The sequence below is a fragment of the Habropoda laboriosa genome, unplaced genomic scaffold, assembly GCF_001263275.1.
Source record: "Habropoda laboriosa isolate 0110345459 unplaced genomic scaffold, ASM126327v1 scaffold22, whole genome shotgun sequence".
Lineage (NCBI taxonomy): Eukaryota > Metazoa > Arthropoda > Insecta > Hymenoptera > Apidae > Habropoda > Habropoda laboriosa.
This window is the reverse complement of record NW_017100261.1, coordinates 6,056,014-6,080,003: the sequence shown is the minus strand read 5'-3', so window position 1 is coordinate 6,080,003 and position 23,990 is coordinate 6,056,014. Positions and strand designations below refer to the sequence as shown.

At 35.4% G+C, this 23,990-nt stretch overlaps 1 protein-coding gene across 1 annotated transcript in view; it reads right to left on the bottom strand.

Moving 5' to 3' along the window:
• Positions 1-23,990, bottom strand: part of LOC108572740 (insulin gene enhancer protein ISL-1) — a 49,836-nt gene that overhangs the window by 11,544 nt on the left and 14,302 nt on the right. The window contains exon 2 of the mRNA XM_017935019.1: positions 1,425-1,611. Coding sequence (XP_017790508.1) covers positions 1,425-1,611 — 187 coding nt within the window. The remainder of the gene's footprint in view (positions 1-1,424; positions 1,612-23,990) is intronic.

The following is a 23,990-nucleotide window of genomic DNA, read 5'->3' as shown; positions in this document are numbered from 1 at the left end:
ATATTCGAATCTCATGGTAGAGTTAATGACGTTGTTACACCAATTTGTTATATTAATTTAGTGTTCGTTAATTGTAGAAAAAGTATTCTTTTTTATAGAAATAATATTCAGTAGTGAGTATCGCTGAAATTTTAATACATTTTTTACTTTTTAATTACCTACCGTTTTCTAAAAATATTAATATCTCTGTTCCCTCTAAGTTTCTCAATTTCACTACACTGAACAATACTTACAAGAAGGAAAGAAAAGTAGAAACAATTCAAACGAATCATAACAACAGATAAAGATTGGAATAAAGCTGTTATTATTTATTTTTCTCAATTTATGTTTCTCAGTTTTACATTTTCCATAATAGGTTAAGAAAAAAGAAGAACAGACACAAATTGAAAGGAATGATAACAACTTTTTTTTTTTAAACTTTAGTTTATTTTTCAGTCAAGTTGCTTGTTTATTCTCTTCACGTTACTTCGAGCTAATTGTACGAAATTCGTTGCAAGTCAGAAGGCACGAATTCTGCGTTCCATTTCGTAAGTTCGGCTACAACCACGTGTGAACCGTACTTTTTGTTACCAATGCATTTCTTCGCTCGCAGCCAGTGACTTCTGCTCCGTATACCTTAGATAAAAATACTCCGAAGAAACGCTCTGTCAGTTCTTACTTTCTTCGTTTCTTCCTTCTTTTTATTTCTCTACAATCTCGCCATTTATAAATGTGTATCGAGAAGAGCGTATCGCGTGCCATTTCGAAATGCTGTCCCTTTGGCATTTATTATCGCATCGTATACTTTTCACTTGGACATTTTAATTAAAACGTGTTGTTTAAAATATTATTGCGTGGCTTTGCTCGATCTGACTCATTGAACATTTCAATTAAAGTAGACGTCTCTCAGCTAAGATTAATTTCATTCGATATCACTCCTATACTTGTTGCTTTGCTTCCTTCGTACATTTCAAGTAGCGTAATTTGTTTTAATTAAAACGAATTCAATTAACGTGATTCTTTTTTTTTTTTTTTTTTAATTTATTCATTTAAGTGTGTGTAAGAAAATGTGCGGTTTCTTCTTTCCTTTGACAGAAGTTTTGGTATGTTTAATCATTTTTATTACTCGGTCGATTTTGTTTCAGTTAAATATACTTCACGTTATTTCGTTTATGCGATTCGAATACTTTGAATATCGCAAATTTGGACATTTCAAGTATTCACGATATAATGTTTGATTTTTTTGCGGATAGTTTAGGGAGACAAACAATTATTGTTAATTATCAGTACCTAATCAAATTATTTAAAACATTACGTGTAAAATTTAAAATGATGTACCTCTTGAAAATAATTAATTTCTCATTTTAGAATGTGATCTTTGTCAAATTTTTTCCCGAATTCACGCTGTTCGTTTTGTAACATTAGTACTTGGAATAATTCATTACCTGACATAATCTCGTTTGCAGTAAGTTTTTCCATCTCGTACGAAACAGGTGCAATGCTCGTCCAAAAATTGCTGGCACTCCGCGCATTTCAAACAAGCAGCATGCCATTCCAGGTTCGGTGCAACCCGCAAAATCCATTGGTCGTGAATTCGTCCACCGCACCCCACACAGTGCGAACTTGTACTTTCTGTAAAAGAAAGAAAAAAAAGGGAAACCTTCTTTGAGTACACGCATACTTCCTCTCAAGCATGTAATTAAATATAAAGCATATACATGCATTTGTTACTTTGCTAGAAAGAAGTTAAAAACGTGTACGAGAGTACAGTATAGTGTATTTGTTAAATTCAAATTTCAATGGCTTAATAGAATGTAAAGAACACATTGTTGTTGATATAAAGGAAATATATTGCCTGTATAATCAAACGGACAATTTACATAGATAAAGGTGGCAATTACACACATTTACAATAGATATTATGAAATGTAAACGAAGGCAGGGACATGGAAAAAAAATTAACAATATCTTTACGAATTCCAATTTTAAACAAATTTAAGGATTTCCGAGATTTTTTCAAATGTTCGAACTCGTTCGATTGATTAGTTTGACAAGTTTTGCAGTTTCCAGTCGTAGGTATTTGTCATTTTTCTCAGATTCGAAAGTATCATCCGAACAATTCAATTTTGTCATCGTTTATCATCACGAACGCTCGTTATTGTAAATTGTATGTAAATAAATACTCCCTACGTAAGTAAATTGAAATTTTTCAAAGCATATATGATACGAGAAAGATTTCACAAATGAATATCGCTGAATGTACATCCACGCATAACAGCCTTCCTCCAATTTTTCCCCTATTATCAACGGTAGGTATTGAAAACGTGTAGGTTGACGCGGCGTCATTCCAGCCACCAATGCGGACACTTCTTGCGAAAATTACAGTCATCATCTTTTGTTTCGACGAGTGGAACGTGTACAAAAAGCGAGCAACTCGAGACTTCAGCGAGGGGCTATTGATAAGTTTTAACACGTTAAAGAGAACAAAAGGGGACGAGGCAATCTTATTGCTCTACAGATCTAATTTACCCTCGCAATTCCGTTGTCGGGAAGAGTGCAGCGATAAAAGCAAGTTCTTTGTGCGAAAACAGTTAGACATTTTTTCGTCTTCTTTTATTCCGAATACAGTTTTGAAAAATTTACACGCAAGTGTAAGTATTCGTTCGATTCAAATGAACATTTATACCGACAGAAGATTTGGTTAAACCATGCCTTAGTATCGTACCTACTTATGATAATTTTAAGGAGATAATTGAAAAATTGGATGGAAAAACTGTATCTTTAATTTATTTACTTTGTTAATAGCAGAACTGTTAAATATTAATGTCTTGCTTTCTTGGAGTGTTATTTATTGCTATAATTTGTTAAATCTGAACTTTTTATTTATTATCTGACATTTTAAAATCAGTACATATATGGAATTAAGAGATGGATCCAACTGAAATAGAAACGAAAATTCGAACGTTGATTGGACAGTTTCAGCGAGAGTTTAGAAAAAGAAGAAATACTAACTTGTTACAATTGCTACAATACCAAAATGGTATAATCTTCTAACAAATTGTAAAAACGTTACCACCAGGTTCTAAAACACTGTTTTGTTATATAGTGTAGACGCAGCTTAAAGAATCACAGACAAATAACAAAAAGGAAACAAGTGCCAACGCTATCCTTACTCCAACTCTAAAATTCCCACACCCTTTCTTCCCTTCATCGTCGTCAACCATGAATATTTACCGCAACATGCCAGCATTCTCGTTCATCCAAAACATTCTAAAAGCACCCTGTATACATTTCCCGAGTAATCCGAACGTATCCAGCCGGATCGTAGAAGAATGCCAGCAATCAGGGAGAAAGAGGGAAATAAAAAGAGAAGCACGAAAAAGAAAAAAGAAGGAAAGAAAGAAAAAAAAAAATGAACGGGTGTGTAGATGCACAGGCACACACGGGTGCAGCAACGGTGGCTGGTCCACTAGCGGTGCATCTATCTGAAATTAGTGGACGTGTCAGGGCGCGTTTGCGCGTTAGAAACGCGGTCTGCGAAAGAAATCCTGACAAGGGTGGGAAAGAGCGAAACGTAGAGGGGAATGGTGAACGTAGAAGGACGAAAAGGGGACGAAGATGGGCGGTGCAGTTTCAGGCTTGGTAGCACGAAACTCCGCCCAGATTTCCGAGGTTGAAACCATCGAGTCGGCGCACAGCTTCTCCTCCGACCGTGAAACGCGTTTCTTCGGCCGAGCTGCGCTCGCTCGCTCGCTCTCTCGCCACTCGAGACGGCCGGACGAGTGTTATCAGTGAATCCGGCGAGATGTTCGATAAATTTCGGTGCATCATTCCACATCGCCTCTCTCCCCCCTTTCGCTCGCTCCTAAATCTGACGCCTGTCGCAATATTGTTCCTCCACGCGTGCTCTCGCGTTTTTATTCGATTATTTTATTCCTCTAAGGTTGTTTGCTTTTACGGAGAACGACGGTTTCTTTGTTGCTTCCTCGAGCCCGAGGATTTCTTTTCCATCATTGTTCACGATGGAATTGCTATCCTGTTGCTGTTTCGTATTTCTTCTTCTTCTCTTTGGCAATCCTTTTTTTTTTGCGAAGCTTGGAACAGTGTTTTGCGAGGATAGGTATTTTTTTATGGAATTGCTGTTACGTACTTGTTATTTCTTTTTGGCAATTTTTCTTGCGAAGCTTGGGATTGGTGTTTTGCCAGGATAGGTATTTTTTTTTTTTATGGAATTGGTACCCTGTTGCTGTTTCGTATTTCTTCTTTCCTTTTGGCAATTTTTTGCGAAGCTTGGAATGGTATTTTGCGAGGATATGTATTTTTGATGGATTCTCCGATTTAGGTTTAACGTTGTTGCTTGTTATTATTAACACTTTGAATGTTTGGTCCGTGGCAAACCAGAATATTTGAAATTTATCCTGTGAGAGGTTCAGACAGGATGTAAAATTGCAAAGATGAGGAAATGAATGCATTCACAGTTCGTTGAAATGATTAACAAATGGATAAGACAAAGTAGAAATATATTTCCACGTTATTCACAAGTAATTTGAAAAAAAAAAAAATCGTAGGAAATTATTTCTTCAATATAGGTAGAAACAACGAAGCTATGCAACTTGTCTACGATACAATCGACTAAAATTAACTGTTATATAAATTATGATAACAGTCTGGTAAGAAATATCGTAGTAATTGTTGCCAAACTGTCTACGTAACGGTAAATCGCTCTGAATTCTATTTTGTAACGCGATTCGGGTAATATGTTGAAATTCTCTATAGCGTTGTTGAAGGGAACCATAAATGCCACCAATGAAACATAGACGACAATGAATATTAATTATAAAGACGTATTTGCAGGAGTGAGATCAGCTGTAGTTTCTTATGTGCATTGAATTTGTCATTATCTACGTATAAGCTGCAGATACAATTTATAGAAAATAGAGGGTGAGCCACCTAATTAATTTCTCTACCTATGGCGGTACGAGAAAATTTTTATACGTAATTTAAATGGCTTCAAAGAGCGAATAAGATGGAAGACAAACCTTTTCGATGAAAGAAATGGCAAAAAATGAAAGAAGGTTTCATATTTTATTTAAAATTTTAGAGTCCCAGGTCATTGGGATGTCTGCTGCAGCATGCAGTAGAAAAGAACAGGTGACTTTGAAAAAACTAGAAAAAATATTTCTTCCATCTTATTCAGTCTTTCGAACCATTTAAATTGTATATGAAAATGTTCTCGTACCACCATAGTTAGAGAAAATAATTAGGTGGCCTGTTTTATGTGGTCCACCCTGTCTATGCAAAGTTTGATTTGTCGAATTTATATGAAATTTCACATACCTACAGTTCATTTATTTTTTAAAAAGTTTTTTAATATGTGCAATTTGGGGAATTTACTTTAAAATAAATTTTTTAACCTTCAACATTAGAGTGTGTTGACGTTGAAAAATTTACGACTACAACTTTCACGAGTCAAATTTATCAGTGATCAGAAATATCGTTTGAAATCGTGATGAAATAAACGTGTCTTTTATACTTTTATTTCGTGAAGTGTTTATCCTACTCGTAGTAAATAGAAGAACATTCCACTTTTATGAAAGAAGCCGTACTGCTTACGACGAGTTTATATCAATCTCCTCGCCTTCGTCACCGGTGCCGTGCACACGAACTTAAGCGTAGACTGTAATTTACATTATCATTTGATAAGTGTAAGTACAATATGTTATCCGTCATGCAATGGTATGTACGATAAAAGCCGTACCTACTAGCAGTCTACTATATGACCTCTTTCTTTTAATAACGGGCTGAAATAGTGATTAGAACCTCGCACCTTGATAAACAAAATCTTTAATGCTCGTAAAAAGTTTAAGAAAATGCTATTCACTCTTTGTACACCTCTATTGTACAAACATGAAACAAACATGTTTGTTTTCGCGAATTAGATGCAATAATGCGCCTAACTTTACCTTTAATAAAAGTTTTTTCGCGTATGTAAAGAATAGATATTGTAGATATGTTTAATTGGATGTGAAACTATATACAGGGTGACTCCAGATAATGTAATTGAAAAAATATAAAGACGAATTGGAAAGTTGTACTTTAAACGTTAACTGGTTTTAGAACATTGCTGATGGCTTCGTTTTAATAGTAGCACGGTATTAATCGGTGCATACAATTATTTAGCCGCAATGATGTTTGAAAAATGAAAGCTTATTTATCTACGAAAGATAAAGAAGGAATTTTTTAGAATTAAACATATTTATTGTGTAATAATAGCTATTATTGCACATCGTGTAGGTAAAACAGAGGCTGAAAATTTCTGATAGCCGTGATCACAATCTCGTTTTACTATAGGTGAAATATTTATCATCAGTATTGTTTAGTTATACCTTGTTTCGTTTAAATTCGTAGTAGAATAAAGAAGAAAAATAAATAAAGTAACAAAGCAAAGCAAAGAAAATAAAAAAGAAAAATACAGGAAATTAAAAATACACTAAAAGCAATGTTTACCTACTCGTCTGGGTATTTAATTCAAAAATTGAAAAAGCTAAACGTAGGTACATCTACATAAGCTAAAATAATTAAATCGCTTAATACCTTTAATCTTTACGTTTCTTCAAGTTCAAAGCAGATGCTTAAAAAATATATATATAAACGTGAAATTTTTAGATATTCGATTATTTATTCTGACGAACGAATGGAGAAGGTTAGACACGGTAAAGAAATTCTTTTAAATAAAATAATATCTTGTACATATGTAAGTACATACACTCCTTTTGGCGAAGATAAGAAAAAAGAAAAAAATGCGAACAGCAATGCAACGATCGCCGTTAAAATCGTGTATACGATTAGAAAGGAGAGAAAAATATGGGGAACGATCGTGATACCGTAAGTTTTACGACGCAAACGAGACGTCTTGCACGGCTTCCGACTTCACGAAATTTTACCTCGAAACCAGTAAAAACACGGACCCCTCGAAACGTTTCCCAACCGGTTGGAAAAGAAAAAAAAATATTCGCGGCGTACATGATAGCGTGGATAAGCTTACAGATGAGCTTTCCTTCCTTTTGCTCTGTCTCCTCCGCGCGCGTACAGCCAGATATAAATGCGCATGGAAAAGGGTTGAGATTTACGGCCACCCTGAAAGGTCTCAACCGCGTACGGATAAGATTTAAGAAGAGAGACAAAGAGCAAGCGAACAAGGAAGATACGTACGTGCGCATTCAGCCGATAAAGTGTTTGACCTGGATTAAAATAGTAGGAATAAAAAGTGAATTAGCCGCTGAGGAAAATGATTCTTTGATAATACCCTGCTTCCTTTCCTCCCGATAAACGCACTTAGCGGTGAATTGATACATCGAAGCGTGTGCAATTAATTTTTCAGTTCGAGCTCTAAGTTGATCGTTAGAAAATATTGAATCGTGAAACAGAGGTTAAGATATTGAGAGAGTAAGAGTATTTCGATATTTGTTTTTTGATTATGGCACAAGTGGTTAATTTTTTTAGTTCTCAAGAGAATTAATCTGTATCCCTTTGAAACACAAATACCTTGGCTGCTGTTTTTAAATGGTAAATAACTGATTTGACAAGTTTAATTGAATTTTATGTGCGATTGGTACAGTGAGAAATATTACAAAAATATTACAGGTATCTGTAAAATATGAACGTGAAGTAATAATTCTCTTTAGATCATATTTAATGAAAATAGTTGAATGTGGATTTCGTTTCGAGAAAATGATAATTTTACTTAAAAAAACGGTGAATTTCTAATTTTTTAAAATTTTACAGAATAATTTATTTCGCATCTTTGTCAGCACGATCAAGTTACTTGGTAATTTGCATCGAGCCGATGTTATCTTCGAATTATGCTGATACAAATAACAATCTAGCTCGATAAACTAATTTCAATATATTCAAATGAATTCTGTGAAAATTGAAAAGGGAAAAGAGGAAGAGAAAAAAAAATGAGCGAATAAGTTCGTTAAGAGGAAGACATGTTCTTGAAGGAAAATGAACGCAAAACTAGCAGCGAAAGGAATAATTATCTCTGTGGACAAACGATCCGGCTTCCAGGCGACGCAAAAATCGATCATTTCTACCGGATCTCGGGCTCTACAACACCGTATACACGCATGAGGCTGGTGACCACCATGAAGATCCTGAGGAGGCTGCGGATAAGGTCAGAACGCGGAGCTTGGAACAAGGAGAGGCAAGGGGAGACGGAAAGAGGACAGAAGTCGCGGAGGTAGAGGCAAGGGCAAGTTCGGTCAGGATCAAAGAGATTCGAAAGAGAGGAGAGTGTCGGCGGTGTCCCATTAGCTCCCAGAGACGACAACCAGCTCGTATCTTGGAGAGCTGGCCGTGCAACGATACACCGATGCACCGAACGATGCATTGACGTGCCTCTCTCTTTCCCCTTGCTCTCTGCCTTTTATAAATATGGAACGGCCGGATTTATGATGCCCGCTCGCGATGACGAATTCACCAGTGTCAACTGTAACGCCCAGATATTTGCTTGCTACATTGTTGTTCTTTGTAGTGACAAATGCGGCCAGGTCGCGTTTTTCTCTCATTTCTGCCGGGCGAAAGGTGCGGTAGCTTGGAAATACATAAACATCTAAAAAGCTTGTTTATAACATTTTTCTGGTTGTTGGTGTCTCCATTGTAAAAAAATTTCATTATCTTGAAATTCTTTTTTTTAAATATAATTTATGACACCTCGGCGAGCATAGTTGGTGGCTATTCTATATTTCACAATGGAGGTCTATTCTACGAATCAGTTGGATCGCTTTCTTGAGGTTCTTTTCTGTTTTAAATATGTTTTTTTTTATATTGTCGGGTTCTGGTGTCTTTTGTGTTCTTGCCAGTCTAATAGCATATTTTGTTTGCAGCCTTAGTGCAGCGTTAGTGTGCCGAATTATTAGCCTGGTAATTATTATTTGTTCTTTTCTAGTTAATTTGACACTGACGTGTTTTATTAATAATAAATAAAATAAAATAAAATTTCCAACGTCGTACGATTTGTCTTGAATCACCTGTAGTATTTTAAACAAGTCAAGGGAGGCAATATTTTGTAACGATTTTCAAACTAAAACTACTTCAATTTTTTTTGCATTATTTACAATTTCCGGAAATCTCTACGGTAGTAGTGATGGAACGCGAAATATCATTAACCATTCGTTATTATCGTATATATGGATATACACATATGTATAAACTCGTTCGAATTATATTTTTCTTTTTGTAGACGCAATTAAAATAGGTAATAGGCGCTCGGCAATAGACAATCTCTTTATTTACTTTCTTAACGACTTTTAAAAACATGTCAAGAGTTTCCGTCTTACGCTTTAAGTTTGCTTAAACATCGCAAAGGTCGTTCGATTTGAACGTAAAAGCTTGCTGCGTGCCTTGCCTGGCGTATTATTATGCAATACACGCGTATTTTGTAATAAATTCTCCTATTATGCGACGACGTTTCGTTCCTTTCGATTATTCATTTTCAAATCGTCCCGCCTTAAAATGCCAGATTCCTCAAGCGATGCAATTATAATTAGCTGTATTAATTACACATGTTCCACGATGTATGCGCAATACGCAGCGTTCGAGTGACTCACGAATCTAAAACAAAACGCTCTTTAACATTGCGCCTATTAACTTGGCGGCATTAACGAGGAATATTGGATATTTTGCGACGCTTGTGGACGATGGGAGAGTTTGAAGTGCTTTTTATTAGACGTTTCAAAATGATCCGTTACTTAATTCTTCTGTATTCCATTTTAACAATTTACTATGTCATTTTTTTTTAAAGAAAAGTTGTAATTTAAAAAATTTCTACCTAACCTAACCTAACCTTAAAGTTTCTTTTATTTAATTCTTCCGAAACATGTCAATAGATTACAGATCGATTAGCTATTTTATTGATTAAAATCAACAATGAAATAAAATTTCGTAATAACGCACTCTTCGTTTCTTTAAAAAGCTGTGCTTAGTTATATTATATATTCTATACATTCTTCTTACAAGATAAACGTGTAGATATTATAAAATTGAGGGGGTTGGTTGATTAGAGGCAAAATGGATTGTGGAACACGAAAAAGAACAATAAGAACGATAAGCGGCGATAGGATCGTGAAGGAAAAAAGTCGAACGCGAAAAGCAGGGATTTTATAGTAGCTTGCTACTGGTAGAATGCATATTTAATCTTAAAACGTACACTTCACTGTAGTTTTCATACATTTACCTATTGCAATGTAGAGATTGTTATTTATTACGTTAATATTATATACTTGAGAATCTGTCAAACATAGGTATAATCTTAGTCATAAGCTGTTCCAAATTCTTATGAATTTCTGAAAGATACGATCAATTTTTTCACCAACTTTTTCGTTTTTTAGTTAATAAAATAAAATTTTTTGGCTAGGTTACATCAGGTTAGGATATTTTATTATATTCAGAGAACATCTGTTTAGAATACTGACAAATTATTATGTTTACTAATTACTATTCAACAAATCACACAGCTTCATAGTTCTTCGAAGTTGAAAGCACACGGCGCTCATCAACGAAATTTTATTGTTGTGCCTAATTATTCATTAACTCACGAGCTTCCTTGTGAGCTGATTCTTTTACTTCTTTAATGGATACATTAACGCGCAAATGAAATTTTATTGCCCACTAACACCGCTACTACAGCAGTATTTCATTAGTGAAAGTCGATAATGCCTTCACTTTCTATCATCTATTCTAGGTTTTGGAGATATTGCTCTCGACGATAAATTAGCTCATTTTCGTCTCCACAGATCCGTCTATGGACACTCGTATATATACTTTTCACGTTTACTACATTTCTACACATCTAATACGGCTTTTTTCAAATCTACCGCCATCACTCTTAATTTTTTTTTTTTTGGAAAAAATAACGATTTTCGAAAATTCTTTACCACCACAATGTAAGACATCAGAAATTCACACAACTTCTTTTCTATGTATTTCAATGGAATGGTTGTCTACATGTAATTGAAATCATCGCCGTAACGTTCACTTATTGTTCATTCCGAACAGATTGCAAATACTTCACTCAATTAAAAAAAAAAGAAAAAGAAAGTTATACTAGACGTAAGTCGAGTGTACCAGACACGATTGAGACGCATTTTGTTTTATATCCGCAGTTCCGAGAATCGTGTACGCGTGTCAAACGATGAATAATCCTTGACGGTAGGACGATGGGAAGCATATAAAAAATGTTGAATTTAGAACAGGTAGATAAAGACGAAGAAGAGGGGTACAAAAATAAGAAGGCACATAAATAGAGTAAGAGGACCAGACAAGACTGACGCTCGAAAAGATAGAAGGGGAAGAGGAGAAAAAAAAAGGAGAAGTATCTTAAGGTAGCGTGTTGCGGTGAAAGAAGGAAGAAAAAGAGGAAACGATTAAGAATGTTTGATTAGCTGCTCGAAATCCGAATATCGGGTATCATAATTTACATGCTTTCTTTTTCAAGCTACACAGAGACTTTGTAATTAATTCAAAGAATTTTTCTACTAACAAAGTTTTACAAATTGTGCAGAAAGAGTGAATTATTTGGAAGTAATTTGTGTTTAAACGAATATGTGTTCTCTGTTTTTAAGTTGTGACCACTTTAACCCATTAATCGCCGAAGTATTATTGTATTCCATCGATGGTAACAAAGTGCTCGTTGATTATTATTCACTCTCTCATTGTACGCGTACGTTACAGAAGTATCACAGTATTTTCAGCCTCTTAAATTATTTGTGGCGCATTTTAAGCAGCTAGAAAGTTTGGAATAAATTCAATGACAAGGAGAACAGTTTGAATAATTCAGCGTGCTTAATCAGAGAATTACAAGTATATTTATTGTTGACCTAACTCAATTAATTGTACCTTTGACGTGTTGCGTAGCTTTCACGACTTTTCCCAATTCTTTTACATATCAATGTTACTTGCTTCATTAGTCCTTTCTAATACCAAATCTTTTAGACTAATATATAGAAAGTATTATGTGATTTAAATTACATTTCTTCGCTAAAATTAGCATCATATAGGTGTAAATAAAAATGTACAGGGTGTTCGCTCTATTAGTTTCCAACGTTCTTCTCGGTAGATTCGTGAGAAAAATAGGAGAAGACAGAGTTTCATTATTTCCTATACACAATACGATGGCCTCGATAGATTTCTCAAATTTGCAATAATTTTCGTGTAATGGCTATACCACAAATTTTTTTTAATTGACAACTGTAACACCTTTTGTGTTATATGAAAGCGGTTGTCGAGACAAGTTCAACGACCTACTATGACTGTTCAGGTTTGCTTCATATTCAATAAGTGTCCTAATACTTATGAACAGGAGTGTATATTTAAATAAATAAAAATATAGAACAACGATCAGTTTAAATTGCCTGTTATAATGTGAAAACGTTCCGATAAAAGAGAGCAACGTAACGATTATACAACAATTAGGTCATCCCATGTCAAATGACTACTGTAGTCAATTTATTATAGTTATTCTAACTTCAAATACTATAAGAATGCAGTTTTTCTATCGGGGGAGAAATGGGGAGTGGGGTGGGTGACTCTTCGGTAGCTTTTCCAAGTCAAGCTTCATTCCTCGCGACTAATGTTAAGATGGGTGATATATGTAATAATAAAAAAAAAAGTTGTGGAACAAGAAGACAATTTACGTTTGTTTTCTTGTCAAATTCAAATTGGAAATATTGATCTAAATTATAAAATTCGACACGAATTTACGGGATGACCTGATACTTTTCAAAACACGAATACATCCTATCCAGGATGAAATCTGTTGTGTACCTCTTCCATTTGGCAACAATAAACCGGTTATCCTTTTAAAATATAACAAACTCGCTATTTCTGTATCGGTGAAAAACGCAACATCGAACTGTTCCTCCGGTGAAACATCAGTTCGAAGGTGGATCTATGGTAATCAGTTTCCAAATTCCGTTCCGAGTAACAAGAAGATTTCCAAGTGAGTAGAGAGACACATTCTTCGTCGAAAGTCGAAAAAGTGTGTGAAGGGTTGAGAGTGTCGGGTGAGACGTACAGCGAGGTGAGACGGAAACGAGAGGTGAAAGGGCTGGGAGGGAGGGCAGGAACAAGGAGATATGTTAGAGAGTAGCGGTTGCAGCGTTACAGAAGGACGAGGAAAGGAAAACGGCGCCGTGGACTGTGTCGAGGATGTCTGGTTGGCAGTTCAGAGGCGCCGACCCGGTGTCCCACGGCGTTCGTTTGGTATTTCATTAACACCTCCGCTAATTATTTCCCTTTTTTTGTGCGGCCTGGCCGGTTTCGTAGCAGGATCGGGAATGTACCTTACAAGTCGCGAGTCCAGGCTCCGGATACCTCCAGCCTCGGCAGCAGATATCGTATATGCTCGTCGTACTCGTATGAACGTAAAATGCGTTCGTTCGATATATCATTTATTAGGTTGATTCTTGTATGGAAAAGTGTGGATCACGGGAATAGAGAGGACATGCCGAACATTTTTTCCCTCGTAGCAATATTCTTGATACATTTGCCTTTATCTGGTGAAACAATAATAATTATACGCTGTTCTTTGTATAATAGTAGCAAGTGTGATTTAGCGTTTCGTATATTTTCTTTTATTTCTGACAGGCGAAAGGTGCGGTAAGCTGGAGACATGTGAAAAGCTGTTTATATATTTTTCTATTTGTTCACGTGCTTGTGATAACAGAAGTTTTATTATCATGAAATTCTCAGTTGTGATAAAATTCTTTTGTTCTTCCTGTTAATTATACTGTTACGTATTTTTATGAGAAATATTATGAGAAATAATTGAAAGTAACGAAAGTAATAAAACAAAAATAACGGAACACATTTCTGTCGAGTTGTCTGGGAAAATTTCTGAGAAAAACTTGTGGGAGAAAACCTTTGATGGGTTCTGAAGGGTTCTACTTTAGATTTGTGATTTTCTTCATTCACTTATTGCTAATTCCACGATATCTAGTTTCTGTACGACGATAATATTACTTTCTGACACAAAAATTATAGTTTAAAACTTTGTGGACATTTTTCAACTGTCACTTGGGGCTTCTTAGCATTAATAAGTAAAGGCGATTTCGTTGGACGTAATTCTGAGTTTAATTGGCAGAAATAAATAAGAGTCGTTTAATCGGTAGAAGTGCAGTTTTGAATCTTTGATGGCTAAAGACTGTTTCGTTCAAAGTTGATTAAACTTTCATTTGCTAGTAGTATATTTTTGCTTCACTGGTTTTCTTATTTTAATTAAAGGATACTAGGTTTTCGCTTAGAAAAATTTAGTCAATTATCGCGTGCTTTCGAATTGTGCATATTCTTATCTTGGTAAATAAGGATTAAATTGTTGCTTAAAATACTGCCGCGATAAGAGTATTAGGTTGTCCAGAAAATTCGTGCCGATGTTGAAGTAATCATCTCTCCATTTTCCCCATTCCGGTAATTCTCACTTTTATAAATAAGAAACAAATTTTTGAATTTATTATCCTGCAGAAGTTTGTTTCTCAATGTGCAATAATACTTTATTTTAACCTTTCTGAGAAGGAGCAATTTGTCACAGTTGAAATATCTGCAATTGTTCGGTGGAATATTTTAAGAAACACGTTTCAGTTGTACGTAACGATGAAACGTTGATCTGAAAAGGGTACGGTTCAGAGAGAGGAAGAGAGGAGGGTTGATAATAACATAACAAGAAAGAGTATAAAATGCGGCCACAAATTTCATGTGACAGAGCAGGTGTACTGGTGGTGTACAAGTAATGGTAGTTAATTGAAATTGCATAAAACGATAATGGAGGGCTGTCAGTTCCTTTTTCTTTTTTTCACGGACTTATTTGTATACATGTTACAATGTGTATTTCATGAATTTTTCATTGTCATTAAGATACGCCTTGTGCTACATCTTAAACTACTTTATTATACATTCGAATCTGTTCTTTCAAGGTACTATCATTTCTATTTTGTTCCTTTCTTTTCGTACGTTGATATTAACAATGTAGTTGCATGTAATAAATCTACACTTGCAGTTTAAATATTTTGCAGTAAAGGAAACGTCGGTTTTCCAATTAAAGCAGAATGTTTTTTTAATAAATTAACGATATGAAATTACACAATCAGATCAAAAGTATGCTAGTTCAAGAGCATCGCGTACACTTTTAATACTTTTCTACGCTATCTTGCAATTTCTTAATAATATCGATAATATTTAATTCGGCAATATCTAAGGTATGCGAAATGTTATATCCCCTATGTAAAGATACAAAGGAAACATTTGACGCAAACACTTCCTTTTAAGAAGAAAGTCCAATGAAAACCTCTATTAAAATCAATAAACTCCCTGCAACTACCATCCAACGTTGACAATTAAAAAAAAAAAAAATTAGCAATTACTTAAGACGGACACTCGAAAAATTCTCATCGCGTGTGTTACCCGTATCTGCAACTCACCGCCACTCTGCTTGGTACAATTTTCCCGAATAATAAGCCTTACCGAAAGTCAGGATAACGATAAAAATCCGTGAAGGAATGAACCGAACGTCGGCGTCGCGTCGAAGCGAACGGAGCTGCTGCACGCAAAGCAAAGCAGGCGCCTCTCGTATCCGTAGAGGCCGATACAGCACACCGTGGCCAGCACTAAATTTAGGATGTATGCTTAAATGAACGAAAGGTCGTCCTTAGATATCCCCGAGGCCGAAATTTATGTAGGTGTTGTTGGTGGCTTTTATCAGTCCGGCTGGCATTCCTTTGCGTCCACCCGGCGCCCCGGTGTCGGCTGAGAGCAGGTTCTAATTCGTGTGACTACGACTCCTTGGTTCCTCGAATTGGCTCCTCTCCGACCTGCCCGCTCGCTGGCTTGTTCGCGGAAAGGTTGCACGGCGTATTTATACTTTCACTCGGCAAACTGACCAAATTATTCGCCGTTATCGCGTCCCGGGATTGTACTCCGATTTGTCTGGAGAAACCGCGCGGATAATGTTCGCCTAGGCTGCTCTGACTTGAGACACCGCGACCGCGGTTCCCGGAGACTTGCGCGACGTTTCCTCCGGCTCTTCTGGAGCCTCAGACCATTGCGATTCTTTCTTGAGCCGTGAAAGTAACTCGTTCTGTCTCTCTGCGTCAGAGACAGCGAGACAGATTCACACGTGAAGTGCTGTTGTGATCGATTTTTGTGCTGGGGTTTCTTTGAACAAGTGTGTCGAATATGGTTGGTGAGTGAAGAACGGTGTCGTTGTGGATAAAAGGGTTTGTGAAACTATTGGGTTCTTTTCTGTGGAAATGGTATGTAGCAGTTGTTAATATTAGGAGTAAGCGTATTGTTATTTCGTATGTTTAACTTTTAGTTTAGCTTTCTTCAACCCTATTCGAGGGTGATATGAAAATTTGTTAGTGTTGTTTTAGATATTGCATAGTTTTTAACCCTTTCACGACTAGCGGAGCGCATGTGTCTCACTTGGCTACTCGAAAAATTGATATTAATTTAAATAGTATCCATTACAGATGCTGTGATCTGTGGATAAATAAAAAATTCTGAAAAAATAATAAATCGGTCACGAAAGGGTCAATCTGATGTAGTGAATTGATTCTTATTTTTCAATTTTTATGCTCTTATTTTATTTTTATATTGTACCTTATATATCTCTTTATTTATTTACTTAATTACTTATGTATTTATTTATTTCCTTATACCTCTTAACCCAACCTAATGAATTGGTACTTATTTTTAAGATTTTATCCTTTTGTTTTATTTTTCTAAAATCTGAAATCTTTATTCTTCACTTTCGACTTACTTTTGCACAATGAATTACTCTATTAACCCTCTTTATTCAGTGTATGAGAAACAAAGTTTAATATTGAATGTAATTTCATTTAAAAACATTGTACAATGTATCGTTTTTATTATCGTGAATCTTAATAGTAATCTTGCTTTAATGCTCTTTTTCTTCTTTATTCTTTGATTAAAAGGAAATTGATGATTGGTGTCTATTTTAAGTAATATTCGTACTATTAATTATTCCGATGCTGAAGAAGTTGTGGTAAATATTAATGAAATTCTGCAATAAACACAACCACTACAACTAGCTATGTAAGTTTAAGTTCTAAGAATTTCCTTGAAATTTTTACGAGTGAGAAGAGTACAAGTAGCCGCAGACTGTCAGTCATTTTAACGAAAACCAATAAAAGAAACAAATAAAATGGTTTTCTTTTTTTTTTTTTACCGTTTACGGCGGTTAAAATGATTTTTAACTTTTTATCCCTGAACGAGCATAAATGTTAAATATTTATTAAACACATCTTTCTCAAATACGACGTAGTACCTACTCCTTCATAGGATTATGATGTTTTAATGATAGAATTTTATGGCGCATAAAATGAAGAAGTTAAAATCGTTGTAATTTTATGCTCGGCTCGATTGAAATACTTTTGCAATAACAAAATTATGGCTATTCGAAAGTTGCTTTAGATTATGATTCGGGATTGATGGTAATAAAATGTTAAGGAAGAAAGTAGGAAAATGAAAATACCAGTGAGCACTTTAGTTCAGAGTATAATGTAAAGGAATATTTTTCATTTATAGTTCAATTAATTAGAAAATTAAATTTTGTCGTATATCGATTCAACATGCCTTATTGAAAACTTCGTCATCCTTGATGATTCCAAACGTGTGATATTCAACGTAGAAAATCAAAATTTAATTCTTCAGCTTCGTGAAATTATAGAAATTTATAAGAAAGTTTTCAAAAATGAAGGCTAGCATCTGAAATTCTTATTCTCTACTTTCGGCTTACTTTTGCATAATGAATTGCTCTATTAACACTCTGTATTTGGCGTGCAAGAAATAAGGTTCCAAAAGGTAAAACAGAAAATTTCGAATTCTTCTCTTCTGTAGTTAAGTTCCTTTGTTTTGATTTTCACACGACACAAGAAATCGAAGGAAAAGTTGTTTCTCGATGAAATTTCAGCGAAAGCCATTGGATGCGTCAAGTATAAAAAAAGACTTTGAGGAGAAAATTATTTTATGTGCAAATTTCCAATTTCAAAAAATTTTTTTATCCGGACATCTCAAAGATTCCCTAATAATTTATTTATCTTCTGAAACATACCAAGAGAAAAGGAAGGAAGACAAAGATACTTGGAGGAGAGCATAATTGCACGTGCAAATTTCCACTGTAAAAAAATCATCGTTCAATCGGGAAAAATGGCAAGAGGATGTCTGAAGGAAATTTTCATTCGAACAGCCTCAAGCTTATGAAGAAAAGAAGAAGAAATGCAGACGTACTTGGAGGAGAGGACAATTTCACGTGCAAATTTCCACTGTCCGAAAAATCATCGCATCGAAAAATTTCTCGAAACCTGCATCGTGTTCGATTGCTTCGAAGCACCCAACAAATTATCAGGGTACACGCACGGCAGCGATACTAAATGACATTTATGCTCGAATCTCCGTTGCATCGAGGTCCCACGTGATTACACAGTAGTATCCTGGACTAAAGGCCAGCTTCCTAATTCTCCTACAAAATTAGCGTCACTGACAAGAAGCAGATCTTGGCGATGGCTCATCGACCAGTACTCTGACACGGTTTTACAGCTTATGGTCATCGATGCGGGCCATTTGGTCGCTTTCGGGAGAACGATGTCCAGAAGGCCCCACCAGACTCTCTCTTCAGTCGCGACCTTCTTTGCGGCCATTGTAAACCGAGCTTTCCGGGCCCTAACGCCGGCGCCAGGTTTCAGGTTTACGACACGAAATCGCTATGGTTCCGTCATTAGTTCACTTTAACGAGCAAGGACCACTGTTCTTCCGTTTCCATTCCATTCTTCACTTCATAGACCTCGTAGAACGCGGGGTCACACTTCATTCAATTCTGCCTCTTGCTAAGTCGCTTTTCTGTTCTTTATTAAGGGGGTATTCCCATTTGGAGATGTCACTTTTAGGCAATTTTTCGGATAAAATATTATTTAGATAATTATCAATCAAGGGATTTGAAATTTTTCGTACACGTTTGGTCACAGTGAGAGTACAGTGTCATTTTTATGTAATTTTCTTACATGTTTCCCGCAGTGTGCCATTCTGAATGGCACATCATGATTCATGGTTGTTGTGTTACTAATATTGATCTTGTTAGTCATTCCAAGACGAATCTATCATTTTTCTTGTATCAATAGTAAATCTTACGTTTCTAAATGAAATAATGTAAATATTATTTTCCCAGTTAAAATTATACAACGCATGATAAATTCTGATCAGGTGTACGGAGACTTTTTCACTGAAAATGTGTGTAAATATGTATGCAATGTTAAGTCGACAAATCTGTGACAAAATACGAATTTCGCTTTCTAGTTTTATTCAAACATTTGATTATATTTCCGGCGATGGTATCGATGCAATGACAGAGATCCAGACGGAAGTGCAAATCCAGCAATCACCAGGATATTATAGCGATGAAATCGCTGCCTAGTTCACATAATCCCCGATATGGAAAAAAACGACATTCCTTGATTTGTAATGTTTAATCGTTCGGTACACAAAGTTATCGGTAATCAAAGACATCTTTCCTGTATTAATAATACCGAAGAGAAATCATTGCTTTCGATAGATCAAAGACGTACCGCTTCGAAGGAAAAAGTGTATCCAGTATCAGAGGCTCGATAACATCGTTGTTATCAGGCCAACGAATTGACTAACTGTCAGATAAGTGACAAGAATCTCGTCATTCACTGTGATCAGACGTCACGATTATTTCGCTTGTTTTTTTTTTTTTTACGATTTTAAGTACGCATTTACTTGCGAGTTTTGACGAAAGTTTCTCATTCACGCTGTTAACTCGTTGAATGCAAATTTGGTGAATTAAGATTGGTAGAATTTTCTGGTAATAGACAGTTCTCTATATTTTCAATATCTTCTTTATAGTGAACTTGATTTAAGAAAGAAACGAAATAAATTGAGCGCTTTCAACGACAATTTACGGATTCAATTTTTGGATCTACAATAGAATGGAAGATATTATTTTACGTTCGTTATTCTACGTGAATTTTGTTTCTGTTATATGTGAAATTGAGGAAAACAAATGAGATAGATAAAAAAATTCAATATTTTTGCCAAAGGAAATTAGCCGTAGAGGTAATTGACTTAATTGCAAATCTTGGAAATTAAATTGGATTGTGCAAAGGTATAAGTGAACGCAACGTGAAAATTGAATATTTTGTTGTGGTCTGTAGAACTGTGCTATTTCATTCTTACTCCAAATCTTATCGTTCGTTCTCCTAACTGATCGTTTCGAGATTATTCTTAGATCATCGAAGGAAATACTGCAAATCAGCTACCTTATATCCAGACAGCATTAAAATCAGTATTAATCACAGGTATTTCCCGCTGGAAATTACCTAAAACGTGAAAGCAAGTGTTCTTTCTGTTACAATACTCTGCTTATTTTTTTCTCTACAATTTCAGTATTGCCTACATATTTCTGCTTCTTTTTACGATTTTTACAATACCGTAGATTTTGTGTTAACAGAAATATTGGAAAGATAGAAAGATAGGATCGGCCGAGGTGTGCAAAGGAGAATGAAATATTTATGATTCGTTCCCACGGAAAGCTGATCTATCGAATTAACGCGGGGAAGATTCAATTTTCACGGATGCTAATGGCTTTCGAAATCGCGCGACAAGAACAAATTATCGCGATGTTCGCTGGATTTCATCGATCCGGCAGACAACTTAATTCAATAGAGGCGTAAATACCGTCTATGTAGAAAAAGTTTCGTTTACGCGAAAGAATTATCATCGCGCCGAGAAATTAGCAAACTTCGTAAAAGAAGGTTTACGAGAATCATTTCTAAAACTGGATAAAAAATATCAGTCACAATTTGCAACAATACGTTTGCTCCTTTTTCACTTTATCGAAGGATTTGAATATCACGACTAGTTGTTGGGTAAATCGAAATTTATCGGCAGTAGAAAAGTTGAAGATGCATTTTACTTTTCATTACGAAAATCGACGAATAAACGACGAACAAAATACGTTGCAAAATTATTTCTGTTAGTCACGCAAGGATTGAAAAATTTGCTTTCGAGATTATTCGCAAGATGTGTCTGAATGTCGAAATAAAAAAAATGGTAGACATTAATATAAATAAATAATGTTTACACGCGTTGTAACGTTTCTCTATTTGCGAAAAAGTTAATACTTTGTAACATTGTTGAATGTAATGTGGATTAAACGCTATATTTACATTTACACGTTTGATACAATTACTCAGGTACCATTTTCATTCTTTGTTGCGATTAATTCCTGTGATACGAGGCAACATGCCAAAACACACTTCGAACTTGTTCTAATAAATCACGTCAAGTCATGGTTGCCGCTATATGCATATTTCATTTTCCTCTTACGTCAGTTCTGTTCGTTATCGATGGTTCCGAATGAAAGGTGTAATTTGTTATGTACTTCATGTTACGGACGTTATGGACGATAAAACGATGGAACTTTTTGGCGTAAAATGTGATTAGAAATTCTCCGAGTAAAAATTTTGAATTAGATAGGAAAGATTTCTGTACAAATTTGTATCACTACAAAGTTTCTCCCTCAAGGTTAACAAACGGAGAATTTCACTTCTTTGTCATTATTATGATTATCTCATATTATTGTAATTATTATTACAATTTAACTATTTTGTAGGTTTTTCATTTGCAATCAGTGAATTGTTTTCTGTTCTCTGAACAAAAAAGATTAGTGTTCGTAAACATGAATAATCTAATGTATTCTGTAAGTAGCACGATTAAAAGTGTGTATTGTGTAGGCATATTTCATTTTTAAACATTTCACTTCGTATCAATTATTTTCATATGCAGCCTACTTTATTATTTATTAGGGAATTTATCATTTACGAAAACAGTGCGAAACTTTGACAGACAGGGAATTTATTTCGAGATAACTATGTAATTATGGGTAAAATTTGTACGTAAAAATGGATATTAAACGCTTAAGGGAATTTCTTGATTTGATTTTTCTATTAAATTCTATCCATATATCTGGTTTTATCAGACTTAAATGGACAATCTCATTTCTCAGGTAGACTTCGATTTCGATTTAAGGTTTGAAACTCTAACCCGATCCCAGCAAGCTTGAAACTTTCTAATTTTAGCATACCTACTGTATAAAGTCCCAATTAGTTTTGAATATAATTTTACCGGGTAAAGTAATTTCAAGCTGGTTTGCAAAAATTTTAATCGCAGCACAGTTCCTCGCGAGCACGATAATGCGTACAAAATCATGCGGCGTTAATGAAATTAGTAAATACAACTTTTAGCCGAAGATTTTCGCGTGACAACAAAATGGTACTTTACCTAACAGAATGTACGTTTTATTATTCCACTGTGCGGAACGAAACGTTTTACGAAACCTTTTAAATTTCACGCCATTCGCTATTTCCACCAGAAACAAAAATTCGACACAAGAAACAATTAAACGCCGTTTCTTTTTCACATTTTTTGTCAGATCCTAACTGCACTTTATCAAAAACTGGAATTATTTCGAAGATAGAAAATGGGATAGTTTCTTTACTATTTTGAAAATTCCCGCGGTTTTAACCCGCGAAATTTTGAAAAAATATTTTTGTTTAAAATAGTTTCCATAACGTTCGATACACTTTCGCTAATTATTACAAGAGCATCAATCCGAATCTCTAAGAGGAACACACTGCCGAAAGGCGTTTTCAATATTTTCCTGTTTCTTAAATCGTTTTGCGCGAGGGTATTATCAGGTGAGCGGCAAAAGTGAAAATTAGTTGGAGATAAATCAGGCGAATATGAGAAATGAGGTAGAGAAATTCAATATTTAATCGATGCAATTTTTGTATAATTGTGCTTGCTAAATGTGCTCTGGCATTGTCATGCAAAAAGATTAGGGCCTTTTCTGTTAACCATAGCTGGTTACTGTACCTTTAGTTTACTGGTGGACGACTTCCAATTCGTTGCTGTGTGTCTCTGCAGTGACAGTGGTACTCGATCTTAAGGAACTGTTGTGAATTAATTCCGAAGTAGACAACTAAAACTGTGAACATGATTTTCTTCAGGTGTGAGCTAGGTTTGGATCGGGGAGATTGATTTGCATCTTTCTTTCTCTTAGAGATTCGGATTTAATGCTCTTGCCATACGTTGGCAAAAGTGTATCGAACATTATGCAAATTATTTTCAACAAAAGTGTCTAATTTTAATAAATTTATGTTTTCTCAACATGAACCTAATACTATCAGCTTTACGTTACTTAGCTTTTCATTCTTCATCTGTTAACAAGGTTTTCTTTTCGCGAAAGAAAGGGTTGAAAACACTGAACTCCGAGAAGTGAAGAAAACTCGTCGAGGAGTCGATTCCTATTCACAGCACAACTTGAGTAGCGATCTGCGTCGCTCCGTGGAACGAGACGAAGGCATTGATTAATATTAAAAGCAAGGGCGCCTAGCGAGACACTGATAGATGTCTACGTGCGCCGATAGAAAAAGGACTCGGGCCTAATTCAATTGCAGGCCGCCGTTCCGCAAACACTCATGATAATTCAATCAAGCTCACCCCATCCAGTGCACCCATACCTCCCTTTGGACCGGCCCCATTCGACCAAGAACCCCGCACACAAGCGTTGCAGAGGGTGGAAACGGCTTATAATCTCCGTACGAGAACATCTGCACTCTAATCGGCTGATGATTTCCACCTAAACCTTCCTCCGTCCTCCTCTAGTCACCCTCGAAATGTACGCAGCGCCCTTCGTCAGTAAATCATGCCACTGTCTATGAAAATTTCCACCAAACATTCGTCATTTCAAGCCGATTTTATCGTTGTTCATCTCGGAACCATAGGATTGTGGAAATTTTCAATTCTAAAGGAGATGAGGTTTCACGAATTATGCGACTTAATATTCCGAGGGTGTTTTTTTCATCGAGGTTTGGAAAAAGTATCGAATTCTTGATTTTTAAATTATAAATTTCATAATT